The 18,704-nt window shown below is 38.6% G+C and overlaps 1 protein-coding gene across 5 annotated transcripts in view; it reads right to left on the bottom strand.

Moving 5' to 3' along the window:
• PTCH1 (patched 1) overlaps nt 1-18,704 on the bottom strand; it is an 86,384-nt gene that overhangs the window by 28,858 nt on the left and 38,822 nt on the right. For 3 of the 5 annotated variants that reach the window (XR_006291109.1, XM_043547282.1, XM_037901716.2), the window contains exons 6-13: nt 17,241-17,439; nt 15,346-15,467; nt 13,742-13,889; nt 12,746-12,877; nt 12,279-12,434; nt 11,564-11,662; nt 10,218-10,343; nt 2,458-2,576 (exon numbers count right to left, since the gene is read on the bottom strand). Coding sequence is in view for 4 of the 5 variants with exons in the window: in XM_043547282.1 (XP_043403217.1) it covers nt 2,458-2,576; nt 10,218-10,343; nt 11,564-11,662; nt 12,279-12,434; nt 12,746-12,877; nt 13,742-13,889; nt 15,346-15,467; nt 17,241-17,439 (1,101 nt within the window). In the remaining variant the exon portion in view is untranslated. The remainder of the gene's footprint in view (nt 1-2,457; nt 2,577-10,217; nt 10,344-11,563; nt 11,663-12,278; nt 12,435-12,745; nt 12,878-13,741; nt 13,890-15,345; nt 15,468-17,240; nt 17,440-18,704) is intronic. The other 2 variants (XM_043547280.1, XM_043547281.1) reach the window with 2 other exon arrangements.

Here is an 18,704-nt window from a genome sequence, read left to right as displayed (position 1 = left end):
CTATTTACACTCACATACATTTTCATTTTAATCAGACTAGACAGGGTAGTCTTTATCCATGTACAACTAATAGTTTTTTACACTTTAGTTATATATAATTTTTTATGAACGTTTTGTTTTGCACTTTAAGGAAACATTTTGCTAAACATGGGTGAAAAGAAGGTGCCTACATAAATACATGTGTATCTCTTGTGCCTACATAAAACAAAAACAAGATACCAAGCTTTGTGTGAAGAAACCAGCATTTGTTCACACAAGCCAGTTAATTACACATGCAAATCAGGTAGCTAGGCATGTAGTTCCACAATTTGCATATACCGACATGGATTTGGGTTTGCATCTGCTGTAACCATAGTAAAGATTAAACTATTCAGAAGAGTAGAACGTAAATACACAATGAACTGAGTTCTCTTTTTAGAACTATTCAAGGTTATAATTTCAAATCAATCAGCTGTTAAACATTTGGGCCTTGTCATTGGGGACAGTTTGAAAATACTTGCCATATGCTGACTGCATGTTGTAAAAAATGAAGTAAGCATAAGTGAAGATTAACTTCCAGGTCAGAAGGGCAACATAAGACAAAATTACAGAAGTATTCTCTTCAAGCACTCAGTTTTAGAGTATCCTATACAACACTTGGCAGCTATCTAGTTTACAAGGACAAAGATGGACCTCACATAATCAAAAACTTTTTTTTCTTTAAGTGTGGGGAGAAAATAAACATAGTATGAAGCATTGATAATAGAACAACAGTATCAGAAACTTTTCATTGAAGTTACATAAATGCTACAAAAAAAGATTTTCAGAATGCTGCCTGCCAAAACAAAGCAAAATTGCAAAGGCCCAGATTCTGATCTATGTTTTGTGCCACTCAGATGGGGTAGTAAATGGCAACTGTGGATGCTTGGAATCTCTGAAAATCAAACTCAAAGATGGAGGACCCAAAGTTAGTGAAAACTTCCCCAACATCACATACTGAATCTATGGCAAAGCCAGGAATAGAACCTAAGCTCTGGGTTCACAGTCCCTTGCTTCAACCACTCCCTGTACCTTGAAAACAAAGCTAGAGATGACATGGCATGTTCTCCCTTTTATAAAAAGGTTAAATTGTGTCTGGCCTTAGGGTGTGCAAAGGAGAGAGGATGCAAGGTGCCTTCTCCTCTGCGCACAAACCAACTGCAACGGGTGGGGAACTGTAGTCAGTGCTTCAGATTAGCTCCCCCAGTGACCAGGGGCACTGAAAGCCATTGAACAAAACTGTATACCTTGAAAATGATGGAGGTCGTGCATTCAGTTGCTATTATTACTTCAAGCCAGGGGTGCTGATGTACTGCAAGAACCCCCAAGTTCCAGCGCCCCTGACAGTGACTGTAGCCTTGCCATGGGTTCTGCTTCATAAGCATTTGCCACAAAGCTGGCTCAGTGCATGCGGGGGGTAGGGAGGGGGACAGAGTTCATGCCGAGCCCATTTCCTGGATGGTGGAACTGATGCTGCAGCCCCATCACTGAGGCCTTGTTTACACTATGAGAGTTACAGCAGCATAACTATGGTGCTGCCGCTGTGCCTCTGTCACCTCATAGTGTTAACCCTCACTGCAGCAATAGAAGGGATTCTTCCACTGCTGTAGTAACTCCACCTCCCTGAATGACAGAAGCTAGGTTGATGCTAGGGAGAATGCTTCCGTTGACCCTGCCAAGCCTACCGCAGGGTTTTAGGTCAGCTCAGCTGTGGTGCTCAGGGATATGGATTTGGCACACCCATGAGCGCCATAGCTATGTCACCCTAAGTTTTATGTGTAGACCAGGCCTAATTCTGTCCAAATCTGTGCTGCTCTGGCATGGTCCTCTTACCACCTCTCCCAGCCCTACAAAGAGCGGGACCCTTAAGTCATTTCCCAATTCTAAACTTTTGGAAGATTTTTTTTCTGTAATGTTGAAAGGTTTCCATGTATAAGAGTAATAATTATATAGAGCTAACGATAACTAAGTACAAGTGATGGGGGCCCTCACATTTTGGCCTGTCCCCGAAACAGCCAAAGTGGAATGAACTCTTCTTCCTCCCGCCCCCTTCTTTGGGATCCTACAAAAATCATAAAAACAGTGAACTAAACACTTGTGGATATTCTCAAAGCATGGGTCCGCTACAAACTTCTGGAAAGTTATGCTCCAAAGAGTAAAATGAGTGTGTGGTACAGTTTATATGGTACAGAGAGAGCACTGTTTATTGTTTTACATCTACTCAGGCAGACAACCAAGATAGCAAACATGCTTCACCTGTTAGCAATAAAACCATGCTGACAACATGCTACTATGGGCTTGATCCTGCAGTCCTGAAGCATGCAGAACTCCTGCTCACTGCAATGGGAACTATTCACACAGAAGGGCTGCTGTCAGAGCCCCAAGTGTTCATCACAAGGAGATTGTTTGACACAAAGTAACCCTCCCAGACAGCCTCACCTTGTAAAGCAGCAGAATATATCCAATCTCCTGTCCTCCCGACGGTAAAGGTCCATGCTTAGAATAGCAGGAAAAATTAGCAGAACCATGGCAAAGTTGAATACCACAACAACAGCAGCCTAGAAACCAAGCGGAGGTAAAGAGATGTCATCACTAAGCTTCATGCTTTTAGGACACAGGCTTTAAAAAGCTTACAAACTCCTTTCAATCCCAGCATGTCTATCCATTTGTCATGTCAGCTCACGAGTACATTCAGACTTTAGCCTGGGGGGCTGCAAGAGGTATTTTTACATTCCTATTTCATTGTGGTGAGTCAACTGTATTTAATTAAAGTCTGTAATATTAAATTTTATATTGTTCTTATGTATGTCCACCAAGACATGGTGATGGACATATTTTTAAAACTGAAAAAAATAAATACAATAAATTATATTTTTGTGAGAGAATTTGTATTATTGCAGTTTTAATAATGCAGAAAGGAAAAAAAACACCCTTGGGTTAAAACTGTAGCTATCAATGTGAAGATTATGAAGTCATTTAGCTACCACTATAACATTACAGAATACTGTTAAATCAATAATGGAAAAAGCTCTAATGAGTTTTAATGAAACTTTAAACTTTAGTTAAAATGCTATATGTAGTAATGGACTACACATTTGATGCAATTAGCTAAATTCCAGCTATAAGAACCAGAGTAATATTTCAGGCTTATTTATAGAACTCCCCCACTCAAGTTTAATAGAGTTTGATTAATGAGCCAACTTTATTAAAATAACTATTTAAAATGGAACAAGGATATTAAATATTAACTTTAAAGTGAAAATTAAATTCAAATATCAACTGTTCCCCTATGCATGGTATATACACACAGAGGGTGCAGCACATATTATTGTTATTTATTTGTTCTGTAGTAGTGTTCAGGAGATCTGCCATGGACCAGAACCCAATTGTATTAGGTGCTGTCCAACACAGAACAAAAAGTTGGACCCTGCCCCACAGAGCTGACAATCTACAATCATGAAATGATAAGTGACACGAACAATGGGATTCCTTCACCCGATTAGAAGGTAAAGAGTAAATTAAAATACACATCCAAAATCATTCTCTAAAACGCATATTAAATACCATGAATGACCACAAAAGATACCATGAATAATGGAAGGTCTGGGGGCGGGAATGGAAGAATAGCATGTAGAGAAAGAAGAAATTTACCCAGAAAACAAAACCTCATTTCAAATTCAAATGAGCAAAATGTTCAAAATTATTTTGGGAAAAAAAACAAAAATCAACAAAAAACTACGTTTAACTCTTTGGGTATGATCTAAGTTACCAACGACATATACGAAGCATGTTACTCTACCGTGGCTCAGTGTGTGTGGCTCAATCTAAGGAAATGGCATAAACAGATGACATGTTCTTGTCTGCCTTTCCCCCAAGTAACTTCTGAGTTATATGCAATTCTGGCCCAAATTTTCAAAAATGGTCACTAACTCAATTTCTCGGGTTTTGAGTGCCCAAATTGCTACACCTTTGGCCTGATGATTTTCAGAAGGGTGAGGACTTAATACTCCAAAAGAAGTCAATGGGTGCTTCAGGTGCTCAGCACGTCTGAAAATCACACTCCATGTATCTCAAAACTGGTAACCCAGAATCTGTGGCATCCAAAATTAATATCCAGTTTTGAAAATGTAGCCCGTATCATGTGGCCTTGGACAAGGTAATTTTGACTTTTTCTGTGCCTCCTCTGCAAAACCAGAGTAATAAACCTCCCAATGGTGTTAGGAGGATTAGTTAGTGCTTGCACAGTACTCTGAAGTTGTAAAACACAAATTATTATTACAACTTTCTGAGAATGACAGAACCACTAGTGTAAACATTTTCTGGTTATATTAATCCTAAAATTGTAAATATACTGTACTTTAAAGCAGTTTATGCTTCTCCTCCTTTTTATATTAAGATCATTAACCTGATTAAAAGAAGATTTTCATACCACTGAGCTGACTGGAGATGTTACTATTGATAGAGTTTCTTTAGCATTAAAAAGGCTAGTTAGCATTTAACCAACACTTGAATCTTTCAGGGAAAAGATCCGAGGACCATTCCATGATTTATAAATACCCACACACAAAGGTATGTAAGGTCATAGCCAGGACTGCAAAATTAAGTGATTTCCTTTTGATCCTTTCTAGAATGGATTGAATCTGTCAGGAAAACAAGCTGCTGCTTTAGCAGGGGAGGTATTTACTGAGCCTACTTTGCAGAAGTTTTTTTTTAAATTATTATTATTCTGCTAAGTCAATCATAGTTGAAATATCTATAAAGCATGAGTAATTAGTTCAGTTAAAGTAAGAGCCTCTGTCAACCTTCCTCTAAACTTTTTTGAGATTTTGGTAGATCAGTCAAGCCTTGCTCCCAATTTCCCAATACAGGCCCTAATTTTTCCAGCATCAAAAAAACCTTCTAACTGGACCCCCAGCTTCATAGACACCACCCTTCCCAACACTTCCAGACACAGCCCTTACCTTACTGGATTCCATTGTGGGTACCAACAACCCTTGGGTCCCAGCTGCTTTTGGGCTCTACAGTTAAAATTGCACTGGGATTTGTACTTCATATTCTAGTGGGTAAATTTAGTCTCCACATTAAACATAACTACTCTTCCTAGGACTACTGAATTCTCCATAATGCAATTTTGGTCACAGATATACTGACTTTGCCAAAAAAAAAACAAAACATTTTTAAAACAATCCTTTTGTGAAATTTCCTTCAGTCTCATAGTTTTATGGACTCCTCTAGCTGAAGGATCTCAGTCCTTACAAACTCCAGACTTACTCACCCACTCACACAGACACAATGACATCTCAGGTATAGGATAGTTTTTAATTTTTAAAATGAAATACATCAAGAGGCCTATCAATCTTAACTCATCATCTCATCAAAGAGAAGCCAACGGAACTGATACAGCCTATCTCCCTGAATCCCCAGATCAGCTCCTAACATATATCCCTGCCTCTGGGGACCCAGGGAAGCAAAAAGAGCAGGAGACTTGTGGGGAGGGGGCTTGAGTAGGATGAGAATCAGGGTTAGAGGGTGGGGTCTGCAGTGAGAGGAGGGGAGACTGAGGAAGAGCAGAGTTTCTATGTGCCGATGTATCAGGACCTCAAAGGCTCCTCTCAGTGCTACTGTTTGTTATGGAGGTTTGGTGTCTGGGTTGAGTGATGTTTGGGTATTGAGGCATGTGAACAACTTGGGCCTTCACTGACAATTTCCTTGATTTGTAGTGATTATATCAATAGGAACTGCACCTTAACTCTAAGTCTGTAGTGTGGGAATATAGCCCCAGACTACAGGGAATCTGAAATCAGCAGCCACAAGACCCAGCAGAAGTCTGGGAGTGTGAAGAGCCTCATGCTTCCCTCTTGAAAAGTCAACAAAAGTTCTGGGATTAGTCCTAGAGAGAGAAGTAGGTGAGGCCTCGTTGGGGGGTGTGGGATGAAGGGGCTCTCTAAAGGGTGAGCTTCAAACACACTCCAAGAATTTGGCTGCTTTCTCTGAACCAAACTTAAACATTTTAGTAATCTGCTGCTTTAAAATCTGGTGGCTGCTGCTGCATCTGTTAACTGAAATAAGAGAATGGAAGTCTGTGCTGAAGTCACTGAGGGAGAAGCTAGCAAGGCTGGTAGGTTGGGGCCCTGCCCAAGGTATGTGCTAGTCTTTGCCATTCCTGGCAGACCACCCAAGGAGAGTGGGTGTGCTGCACAGTCAGAGGTGATGAGCAGATGAGGAGGCCTCTCACAAAGACTTCCACCTTATTGCTGCCTATCTGCAACTCCCTTCTGATAGCATACATGACTTGGATTCTCTCCCTCCCCTCCCACCCCAGCTTTACTTTTGCTCCTTAAATCCTCATGACAGGAGCAGAGAAAGTTTAAGGAGCTGGAAAAGAGGAGGGGGAAAGCCTTTTCAGTGTTACTCCACAGAGTAAGATAATGAATGTATTTAACAACTTACATTCTCTCTCTCAATAAAGCATGGGTATCTCTTTCAGCTACATAGTATGTTGTGTATTATGAAAAAAATCCCACACATGGCAACCTACTTTAATATTTATGAAAAATTTCATCATTCTTGCATTGAGGAAAATTTTTGTTGCAACAATTTATTGGGCTAAATTCTATGCTTGATTATTAGAACATCCAAGTAACCCCGCTACATATACAAGACCAAATTCAGCCCTGGTGTAAGGGGGCTAAGTTCTATTGATTTTCATGGAGTTGTGCCCTCTTCCGCCAGGGCTGTATTTGTCCCATGAATTCAATAGGGTTGCATAGTTATGGCAGAATTTGATTCAGTTTTTATATTCTTCCACCTCCTCCCCCACTTAGAAATAAAACAAAGAGCTGTTTTTGAAGATGTTCTTACAGCAGATTTGGTCAAAACAATTCACAGATTTCTCTGATCACCTACACTAATTTTAAGAATATTATACAGATCTTCAAATTTAGGACCCAATCTTGACAGCCCTGTAGGAGGTGAATCAATGTGAGCTGGGGGTTGCTCATAAAGCATTCAGCATCTCAAATTCTATGCCCCTGAGTTAAGCGATTTATGAAAGCAACAAAAAACAAACAAACAAGCAAACAAAAATCACATAGTAAAAGCAGTAAAGCAAAACAAACCCCCTCAGATAATATGTTGTAGAAGCTCACTTTAAGATTGGTGATTTGCATTTCTTTATATTCTATAAAGGCTAATACATTATGTAAGATCTGTAAAAGTTATAGAATAAATTTGAATTTAAAAGAAAAACATTAGTGAACTCTTGAGACAGCAGCCCCCTATTTTGTGGCCTTTGAATTTCTTAAAGTAACTGAACAATTCAGAAGTATGGATGAGCTACATTAAGTCCCACAGCAGAAGTTCAGAAAGAAGAAAGTGTTGATATGCTAGGCTGAAAGTTAGTCAGGAAAAGTTAGCCATTTATAGGCGCTAGTCAGGAAACCATTTATTCTCCCTCAGCAGCTGGATTATTTTACAGATCCTGGGCTTCAAAAGCCATGGAAGCTTTGACAACTATCTTGCAATGTCTTGAGGAAGGTGAATGAAGAAAGAAATAAGGTCAAAAGCAACCCTCTTTTTAACCCCATCTGCTAAAAGTTTGCTATCTAGATTAATAGAAATCAGCATCTATGAAAAGAAAACTGCTGTATTTCAATGCTTTCTAAGCTCCGCTAGGAAAATGTCAAAGTCAGCAAGGAGTTCTTATTTAAACAAACATGAATGAGAGGGAGAAGGAGGAAGAAAATTGTAAATAAAGAAATCCACATGTAAAAACAGACCACCCACTAGAATCTTACATGGCTGACTGATTCTGAATGCTGTGATTAAATGCATCACCTGATTTTGATTACACCTGGTGAAGCAATACAGAACAAGTAATAGATGCCCCCATTTCTAACAAGAAAAGGCTTCATTTTTATATTTTTCATTTGTGTTCACAAATTGTTCAGTTACCAGCAGATCCTCAGTGCAGGTCATAGGGTGCATACTTTGCACATTATTCCATCTGTCACATGTATAAAATCTGCTACTACATATGAGCAGAGAGAGGTTATAGCAACATACATGAAAAGACTGGGCAAGTTAAGTACTGTTTTAGATACTGGAAGGATAAGTAGAAGTTCCTACAGAAAGATTCTAAGATAACTGCGACTTTATCAGAGACTTTAATTCTGATGTTTATCAGTCTAATTTGAACATGAAAACCATACTGGACACACGTGGATGTGCTAAAACCTCAATTGGGGCATCAGACATCTGTTTTTTGAAAGCATGGTACATCTGACAACATGTGCCTGCTACTGTGAACTACTGATTGAATTGACAGCAAAACTGTAGGTCACATAATGTATCGGTCAAACAGAAGAAAGAAAAAGTTTAATATATATATATATATATATATATATATATGCACACATGGAGTAATACAGCTGCTCTCTCTGTGGCTGTCCCACTGGCAGTGGAATTGGTGTATATTTGAGGCAGACTCCCCAGGGCTTGAGTGCCCCTTAACAGCATGGAGTCCACATCTGTGAAGGCCCCCAAAACACAAGAGTTGAGTGAGTGGGGCCACGGAATCTCTCTCTGTGTGGATCCTCCAATTCTTCTTCCTGTGATCAATATATTGGGCTGAGGTAGCCTCCACGGAGCCATTCAGCAGCCACTGTGTAGTATATGAAAGGAACGGGGAACACAAGTTCCCAAGGGCTCCCAGTGGAGACATCCAAAGCCCTTTCTACTAGTTGGCCTAGGTGCTGGATCCTTGGAGTTCGGCCATGGAGTAGAAGAGATCATAATAAATTATTTCATTCCAAGAGAGTGTTTAAAAAGAAAAAGGTTACTTTTAACACATTGCATAGGCTATAACAGTGAGTGCTGAAATCTATGTTAATCATTGTGTATACGAATAGGCGTGAATCCTGAACAAAGTCTACAACAGTTGATCTTTGCCATAAGATATTAAGTAATTCCTTTGTCAATACCCCCATAAGAGATGAAAGTGTCTTTCAGGATTAACTGTATTACCACCCTGCTCCCTCCCCCCCATCCCACAACAAATGAATCACTGCTAAAGACTTGCATCCCTAATTTTAGATATCATTTGAAGACACACAATGCAAAACAATGATGCCTGTGTTTTCCTGTATGTTTCTATGATTCACTATCAAAATGCCTATTGTGAAGAAAAATAGTAAACAAATTATTAATGTTCAGTGGTCTTCATGCAGCTGTAATCAGGAACTGCTTATCGTTTCACAGCTTAATGCAGACATGCCTGAGCCTCTGAAAACTGCAATAATTGCCACAGGTATTAAGAAAAATTGCAGCCCTGACTTCCGCTGGGTAGGTCAAGGGTCAAGCAGAATGAAAAACGATTAGAGAGCCAGGCTACGATAGAAGAAAAATGACTATTGAAAAAGTACAGTTTCTCTGCTCTGTATTAAGGTCAGACAGTGCTATAAATTGCCTATGTGTTAGAGCAGTGTCAGAGGAGAACCTCCCAGAGCTCTCTGCAAAGAGCCCTTTAGCTTTTAAGAGGAACTTCCTTCAGTATCTCTCAATATTTCATCTCTCTGAAAACATTTTATCACAAACATAAACAGAAGAGACAGAGAGACAGAGAGAGCACCTTCCATTCATAACATTCACACATTCTCTCAAAGTAGTTGGGCACATGAAATTATCAATATGCCTTGTTCCAATACTCTATTAACAAGACATTGGGAATAAGGGAAGTACCTATTGCTGTGGTAATAGTTAATGTGGTAGCAACGCTCCTTGTTGCTGTCCTTGCACAAGGAATTATACTCCCAGTCAGCAATCTGGTTTTGTAGGCTAGTGTATAGCCTGCTGCTTTTAGCCGTGGAGGTGTGTGTGTGTGTTAAATCCCGCTTAGTTTTCTACTTTTCTTTTTGTGCTGGAACACTGTATGGATGAGTGAGGGTGCTCTTTCACTCTCCTGCAGGACACCAGAGGGTCAGGACGCATGTGCAATAACTGGGAGGAGCAGAGTTAGGGTGGAAAGAATGGGTGTTGTCACCTCCTTCTATATGAGTGGTAGACTACGGACCAGAAGTCAATGCAGTGGAATGGAGAAGTACCAGGTACTGACCACGATACTATCACTGAGAGTTATTATCCTGGCCCTACCATGATATAAGCACAATCATAAAAGCCAGCAAAACATGATATCAACTTACTTGGAGTGAAAATGCCCGTAAAGCAGGAATAGGAATTAAGGCAGCCATAAAGAAGGCAGTAACATTGCTGATAGATGTAAGGGCGACGCTTGCTCCTGTTCGCTTCAAACATTCACCTGTTCTATCCTGAAAAACATATGACATATCTTAAGAGTCCAGTGAATTAAAGAGTATACAGCATTGGGTGTTTAAGGGTTAGAGTCTGCAAATGGAGCTGTGAGGTAGCAGGGAGAGATCACGCTGTGGATGTAACATGATGACAATGTCAATTTATAACAAGCCCATACTGAAATAAAAGCACCCACTTAACATAATCTGACAATATAGCAGGCACCACATAAAGCACTAACAATTCTTTAGGGGGAAAAGAAGGCTTAGCATGGCTTCAAAATTCAAAGAAAAAAGTGATGCTGAGATCAGATATCAAATATTTCTTTTATTAACGAGGTTATGTTTGTATCAGTTCAGTCACTTTTGTTTTAAATATTTTTCAGACAAAATAAGCATGCATTAAACTCCTGGCTAAACTATGTATCTACATGTCTCGGGAAGCATGTAGCAATAAACCCCGGACCACACAAAGCTTCGTATTTTGTTAAAAAAAAATTGAGAAAGGATTGTTTGCCAACCTACAGGGCTGTTTGCTGTTGGTTTAAAAGCACAGGGTGGCTACAGGTAAAGGAGTCTGTGGTGCTTGTGTGCTAAGACAGATGACAAAAGAGCATGTGGAAGACACAGTTTGTATAAAATAAAAAATAAGAAAATACATATTGCTTTTTTATACGATTTGTAATTCTGATACGAAACTCCAAACTGAAAACAAAACCCCGGTTTGGTGGGAGAATTCTGTAAAAATGAGAGGATTTGGATTTCACAATGCCCATGTGTTAATGATTATATGGTATTTTCAATGATCACTCGTTTATAAATAAAGAGGAATTGTGGAACATGCATAATTCAAAACGAACCAAAAAAACCTCACCTCAATTTTTTTTCCTATGTAACAATTAAAATGGGTGTTTGTGTTTCAAACCCACTCCCTCTTGCTCCTTTGTGCCTTAACCCTTTAAACGATCGATGCAAAAATATTTTAGCATTTGAAGGTCACAATCCTGTATTCCTTTCACCTCCAAAACATACGTTTACTTGGAGTGATGGGTGTGCAGAAGAGGTAGGATTGCTTCCTAAATTATGTCTTGCATCATATTTAAATATTAAACTTCTAAGCTAAAATAATCTAAGCAGTTTTCTCCCCTCACCCCTAAAAAAAGACCATTAAACCTAGTCACATTCTGTGTCTCTGAAGCTTTTCCTTTATTTGCCCCAACTCCCCATTTTATTATTACCTCAAATGGAATTCTCTTATTCTGCCCCGTTTCACTAAATGCATGTGCCAAAAGGAAAACATCATCTACTCCAACTCCAAGAGCAAGAAAGGGCAAAACCTGTGGAAAAAAAACCCAAGGAAGCTGTTATATCGCACTTATGACCTATCATGTAGCCAGATTTTAAGTGGCTAATTAAACAATATTTCCCAGCACACTTTAAACAGGAATCTATGGGCAGGAACAAAAAACTAAAGGATAAACTAAGGCTAGTAACGTTCTTTCTGAAATAGTGCCAAGGGACTGATGCTGCATTCCTTCTGCATGCAAAACTCCCACTGAAGTCAATGAGAGATTTGGGTAGACAAGGAATACCAGATTAGATCCCAAGTGTATTTTGTTACAACTTAGGCAACCTGATACTTCCAGATGTATGAGCAAAATGTTTGGTCCCCTATTCTGCACCCCTGCAGAAATCAGTGCACAGGGGTCTGCCTGCATAAAATAAGTTGCAGGATTGGGGCCTCTCTCTTTAACACCCATCAGGAGCACTATTTTTGCAATTTCTCACAGTGGGACAGATGAAATGTGAGCTGCTGGAGGAAACAGGCACAAGTACAGAACTAAAATCTTAGCTCAGCATTTTTATTTAATTTTTTCAAAGACTGATTCTGATGGGTTTGTTTATTAACAGAGCAGTTGTAATCAAACAGCAGACTAAATAGCTCCTTAATACCTGAGTTGTGGCAGCATTAAAGGAAATTCCAATCAATGAGCACAGGCCCAATCCTGCAGCCACTGAGAGTGCAACCAACAAGACTCCTGCCAGCCCCACGGCACCCTGGGACTTGGCACAATCCCACCGCAGCATGGTTAAACAGGCATAGGCAAGCTGAAAGCAGAACAATTGGGGGGGGGGAAAAAAAAGCAAAACATTAGAATGTGTCATATTCTAATGTTTCCTCCCCCTCCAACCAAAAGCTTGCATACAAAATACATTTTTAAAAGAGTACATACATAAGAGATGTTACATAAACAGGTGATACTCATAAGTCAAAGACGCACAAATTGCAAACTGACAATTTCATCCTAGGCATTATGAAAATTGTATATATCACAGGTTGGAGCCAATAATGCACATGTATGTTAAAAGCAGTTAGAATATCAGAAATAATTAAATAAACAAGATTACATTTATTTTACCATTAATAAGTAGCCGCTAGCAACTCTGATAACACTGACGTCAGAAAATGATTTTAGGATGTCATCCAGAGTAGTTGTAGTAAAGGAAAGCACCTTCTGAGTAGAGTTTTGTGCAACACTTTGATGAACAACCTGTGAACAGATATTTAACAATAAGCATTACTAAACAAAGGGGATACATTATGAGCATTCTGCACTATACATCTGAAGCCAACTTTTGTCTTAATCATTAGCATTAAAATGTACACCCTTCAGAGGAGATTTTGTTGATCCTACTTGAAATCACTAATTCGTTTGGTACTTATTCATTGCAAGTTACTGATGATCAAATTAGAATGTGTGTTTTGCTGGGAAGACAGTTGCAATCACAATTCATTCAGAAAAATTTTCAATATTAAAATTTAAGAAGGCTTTTCTGCTCTCCTCCTTTTCTCTCTAACTTTACAATTGACTTGTTATATCAGTTTTGCCTCTAATCCAAAACAACAAATTCTTAAGGGCACTCTTCTCTTTCTTCATTGGCCGGCCACTTTAGGGAGGTCACAAGCAGCTCGGCAGAGGTCAATGCCTGGGAAACAAAGGCCAGATAATGTCACATGACCTCACCAATGGGACTGCAGCTGTGAGCAGATTCTATGGCTAGCTAATGTTTTCCAGACACCTTTCTCCAGTAATCACACTGACCAAGTGCTTCTAAATTCAGTCTAGCACTTACATCTTCAGTTCATTTTCCGTCTCAGCAAATCAGAAAAATGTTCTCAATAACAGGAACAAAAAATAAAGGGTATCTTTTCTTAGTGCTACTCATATGTGAACAGCAAAAAAGTTGTTATATTAAAAAGAAGAAAGAAAAGCAGTATTTTAAAATATCCTGTTGCAGTGAGTACATTACTACTTTAGAACCAGGACACACCCACACATTAAGCATCTTCCTTATTGGACTACTATAATATATAATATTTCAAAGCATGATTTCCAGGTGACTTTGTATTTTACCTCAACATACATCCTCTGCCAGGCTTCCAGAATTGCGGCTGCCTTGTCTTCATTCCAGTTGATGTGTGAAACATACTCATACCCCTTGAAGTGTTCGTACATTTGCTTAGGAGTCATTAACTGAAACATGGTCTGTAAAGCCTGAGCACTGTAATAGGGAGAGGGAAAAGGAGGAAAAGGTATAAAACAAACATTTTCAGGAAGTGATTTTCATTGCATAAAGTCTTGAATGAGAGCTTTAGAGCAACTTGCAAGAATGTTTTTCTTTTATAAGGCAATTAAACTTGAACCAGAGTAATTATTCTTTTTAGTTACTGGTACAGATGTATTGATATATACAGTATTTAGGGCCAGATTCTGATTCCACTTAAAACAATGGAAGCTTTGCCATGAACTTCAATAGAATCAGTTTCAGGCCTAAAGGATGTAACCTTACAAATCTGTTTTTGGACAAAGACCAAAATTAAATTAATAGTCAATTTACTATCTAATTTCTAATATATGAACTAGGTAGGGCGGAGGAATAGTGAGGAATAATGTAGCAAGTTGTCAATAATTCTTCATCCAGGAGCATTTGGTTTTTGCTTTCCTTGGGGAGAAATGCCAGACTGAACTCTTGACAAGCAACAAGGATTACAGAAAGAGTGATCACTGTTCATCAGCAAATTTTTGGTCTCTGTTCAACATTATATAATTGTATCTAGCACACACAGCCATCCAAGGAAACACAGTACATACTTCACTTTAGGTATGTTTTTGGCTACTTCTTAAACTATACTTCAGTTCACCTTTTCAGAATATATTAAATTCATTAAAATAAAATAAAAACCCCTTAATACTCAAGAGTAAAAACTTTAAAATCTTTATAAAAACTTCTACTAAAATTCTGCATGCATTTTTTAACTTCTCAATGATACTTATGTTGTATTTCAGCATAAACACATCCATTTAAATTTAATTTTAATATATAACCTGCATCTTAAACTTCTGTTACTCTACAGATATGTAAAATGACCATATGGTCCATTGTCTCCAAGGACAGTCCTGTTTCTTCATATGATATGCTGGGGTCCCAGGAATTCTTCTGAGATACATGCCACATTCCAGGTTTTTGTTGCATCCATCACAATGTTTATTCAAGATATATTGCCATACAGAGTAGAATTTTTTAGGCACCTACAAGTTAGGCATTGCAACACTTAGCATCACTCCGAGGAATATGTATATATGTCTGTTTGGTCAGAAGCAGGCAGCAGTGACCTCAGCATGCAGTTTGCGTCTCTCTTTTGTATGACAGTTTTGCAACTCTAAAAATGTCACCATAAAAATGTCAGTTTTTTATTTTGAAAACATGTGCAACTTGCACATACTGTTAAATATTCTTTTAAATGCGAGTAAATATTAAGGTCCCAATTCAGGAAAGCAGCTGAACATGTGCCTGAGTCATCCTGATTCAGGACAGCATCTAAGTGCCTACTTAAACACATGCTTAAATGCTGTCCTTATTAAAGGTATTTTCCTGAATCTGGAACTAAAATACAAATTCACTGATTTTAGGAGGCAATTGGTTTTGTACTATGTTTTTTTAAACCGTGTGTGTTTACCTGACAAGTTTTCCAGTACCATTCTTGATTGTTCCACCTACAATCAACTCCTCCTGCCAGTGCATGTACTTTTTTGACAGTCCGTAGCATCCACCACTCAAAACAAGGGCCACATCAAGAGGCTAAAATAAAATTATTGATAAGTCATCCAGCTGTGTGACTTAGTAGACAAATCATATTTGACATCAACATCTAGTACATTGGAATAAAATAAATTAGAAGTCAAATGCTAAAAACATGCTTATCAAACAGAACGTCCTTCATGATTAACTTCCAGCAAAGAGCTGGAGCTAGCCAAATAGTTTTTCATGAGACTTCAAAGCTTAAACCATACTGTTTTTGTTTGGTTGGTTTTATTTGTTTTTACACTGTGTAAAATACAGATTAACTATATTTATATGACAGGAAGTTTCCACTTGTAATCCTAATACTTAGTCCATGAATGTGCTGAAACATGATGTTGACAATGCAGTAGGTGCTCATGGAGACACTATTCTGTATACTGATTTCAGGAACTCTAACTCGTAAAGCATGAAAACTTGGTTAAAAATAAATTTCAAGATGATAGGAGGAAGGAAAACATACTACTAGCTCAATGAAGAGATCATAGTGTTTTAAAATATATTAAATTAAAAAAAAGGCCTAAGATATCTTGATGGAAGAGGCATAGGGTCTATAGTTCCTTCCAAAATTGACTGATTTACAAGGAGACATACATCTAGACAGCAGACTGGGTTCCTAATAAAACATGAAGACGGAATCTGTTTTTAATATCAGACCAAACACAACTACTACAAAATCCACAAGGAAGCACTCTTTGCTAACACTTTTCTAGATAATTCATTTTCTCTGCCCATGTAGATATGCTATTTGGAATACGTATCCTGAATATGTAAATTCAAAATAGCATTAGGAATATGATTTGTCATGTAAATGTGCGGTCTGATCCTGAAGTTTCTTACTCAGGCAAGACTCCCACTGAAACCCTGGAAACGACTTGGATTGGTCAATTGACTCCCATTAACTTCAGTGAGGTGGAAAAGATCTTCAAGCATATTCAATTCCAAGTGAGACTGTCAACAAGTGAACCTCATTCTTTATTACAATTTTATTTCTTTTCATGAGCTTTTGCATGTTAATATGTTTGTGTGATGAGGGAGTGGGTTGTGAAGAGACACAAATCCAGATGACACTAAGGACTGGCTTGAGTCAAGCTTTGCACTGCGGGTAGAAGACACAAGGCCTTTCCTTCCCCTGCATGCTCCTATAGTGGGACCAGGCATAATCATAGTTCTTATACTCCAAAAGTACAGCAGACCTGATTCTCCTACTCATATGTTGATTTTATACTTATGTAACCCCACTGACTTCAGTTTGGTTACTCTTGATTTATCAGCAACTAAAAATAAAATCAGTGACTACACAACTCTGGCATCACCAGAGTTGTCGTAGTTGGTTGGAGGGGACAGGTGAAGTTGGGGCCAAGGACCTGCCAACCCTCTGCAGAGGTCAGCAAAACTGGCCCAGCATGGTATACCATGTCAGTGTGTAGCAGCAGCTGCACGCCTCCTGCACCCCAGAAGTCACCGTGACTGCCTGAGGCACAATGACTACTGGTGTTCCAGATGGGATATTTTGTCACTGTGGTACCATTTCCCATCGTGCCCAGGGCTGAAGAGCCATAATCTGACTCTGAGTATGTGGGTCACAGTATTGCCTCAGAGACTGAAGAAAGTTAGCAGCTCGCGATTAAGTCCATATAACAGAAATCAAATAATAAAGATTGCTCGGAAATATGAGACTTGTGTTGCTTTTTAAAAATTACACCCCTTTCCCTTCCCTTCCCACATATGCCCACTTCCCTGAAATAGTCCACAGATGATAAGCAAGCTTACTTTGGTTGAATTTTTGTTGGGGGCTGTGACTGGACAATCAGGATCAGTAGGATTCAGGCAAGGTCGATCCATATAACCATGACCAACCTCGGCTTTATTCAGCATCTCCTCCCAACTCTCTACTTGATAGTTTATTTTTTTTAACTCTTCCAAGAATTCTAAGGGGTCAAAGTTTATCCACTGCAAAGGAGGTTTCCCTCTGTAAAAGAAATTAGGGGTAGAAAGGTGGAAAATACATTGAAGAAAAATCTTTAATTTTTAAATCCGTATTTGTACAAAGTCTAGAATGCTATTTTAGCTATTTTGAGCTGTAATCCACTTTTGGAACCTATTTTATCAAATGAAATGTATATTTTAATTGGATTTATTTATATATTTTCTTCATGTAGTCCTGATGCAACCTTATGTAAAAGCCCCATAAAGATCAGCCTAATCTTTTTTCTAATAAAGGGAATATTTACATGTTAATTAAATATACTCACATAGCCACCTTACCCCCACACCAAAAAGGCAGCCAACTGCTGCTTCAAAGCAATAATACCAAAAGAGAGTGAGGGGGACAGAGGGGAGAAAGTATTTCACACAGTGTCAGATTACCACTCGTTTAGTCTAATAAATGTTTTTCAAATGTAATCAATCAAAATATCTGATCTTTATTACCTCTAATAGTACTGTGCTCCTTCCAATTCTCTGACAGCTTGGCAATCAACAAGCAAACTCCCTGCTTCCACGGCCATCACCACTATCCCTGCCACTTGTCCCACCCCCCACTTTTGAATTTGTGATGTTGATAGACCAGAAAGGCTTTTGGCTGCCTTATTTTGTGGTTCAAACCACACTGTATCTGCTTAACCAGGCTTAAGTAATTATTCCGAATCTCCCATCCAGAAAACACAAAACCCCTTATTTCCCCATCTAAGACTGTACACTGAAGGTTAGGAGATGGCCATTGCAAATTGCTTTACAGACACATGCAAACCAGGGGAGAAACAATAACTCAAATGCTAACTCTTGCATAATTAACCAAAAACGTCTGCACAGATTAACAATTAACTCTTTGAAGGATCAAGTGCAAATAATATCACAATAGTATGCTATGGAAAACCTCCGATAAAAGATACTATTTTTGTTTCTTTAATGATCTAATAAACAAAGGATAAGCTTTTTACTCCTTAGGAAGACTTGAGATTTTACTCCGGACAACTATCCACATACATTTATCCACAGCTAAGCTAAATTGAATTCTCAAGCAATCAATGCCTTTGTGGTTTTCAAGGACAAAAACAAAGTTTATTTCCAAAAAAGCAAACAACTTTAAAAGGTCATAAAAACTGAGAAGCTGCATTTTCTTTTGCATGTAAATGTAATGGTAAAAATAAATGAAGATTAAGTTGATGCCTACAATTCAGCTTCTGAGGAAAAAGAAAAAAAACTTTTGTGGAGCTCTTTTTGTTCAATTAAAAA

Source organism: Chelonia mydas, chromosome 5 (genome assembly GCF_015237465.2).
Source record: "Chelonia mydas isolate rCheMyd1 chromosome 5, rCheMyd1.pri.v2, whole genome shotgun sequence".
Lineage (NCBI taxonomy): Eukaryota > Metazoa > Chordata > Testudines > Cheloniidae > Chelonia > Chelonia mydas.
The sequence above is the reverse complement of the archived record's forward strand: the minus strand, read 5'-3'. Positions and strand labels throughout refer to the sequence as shown.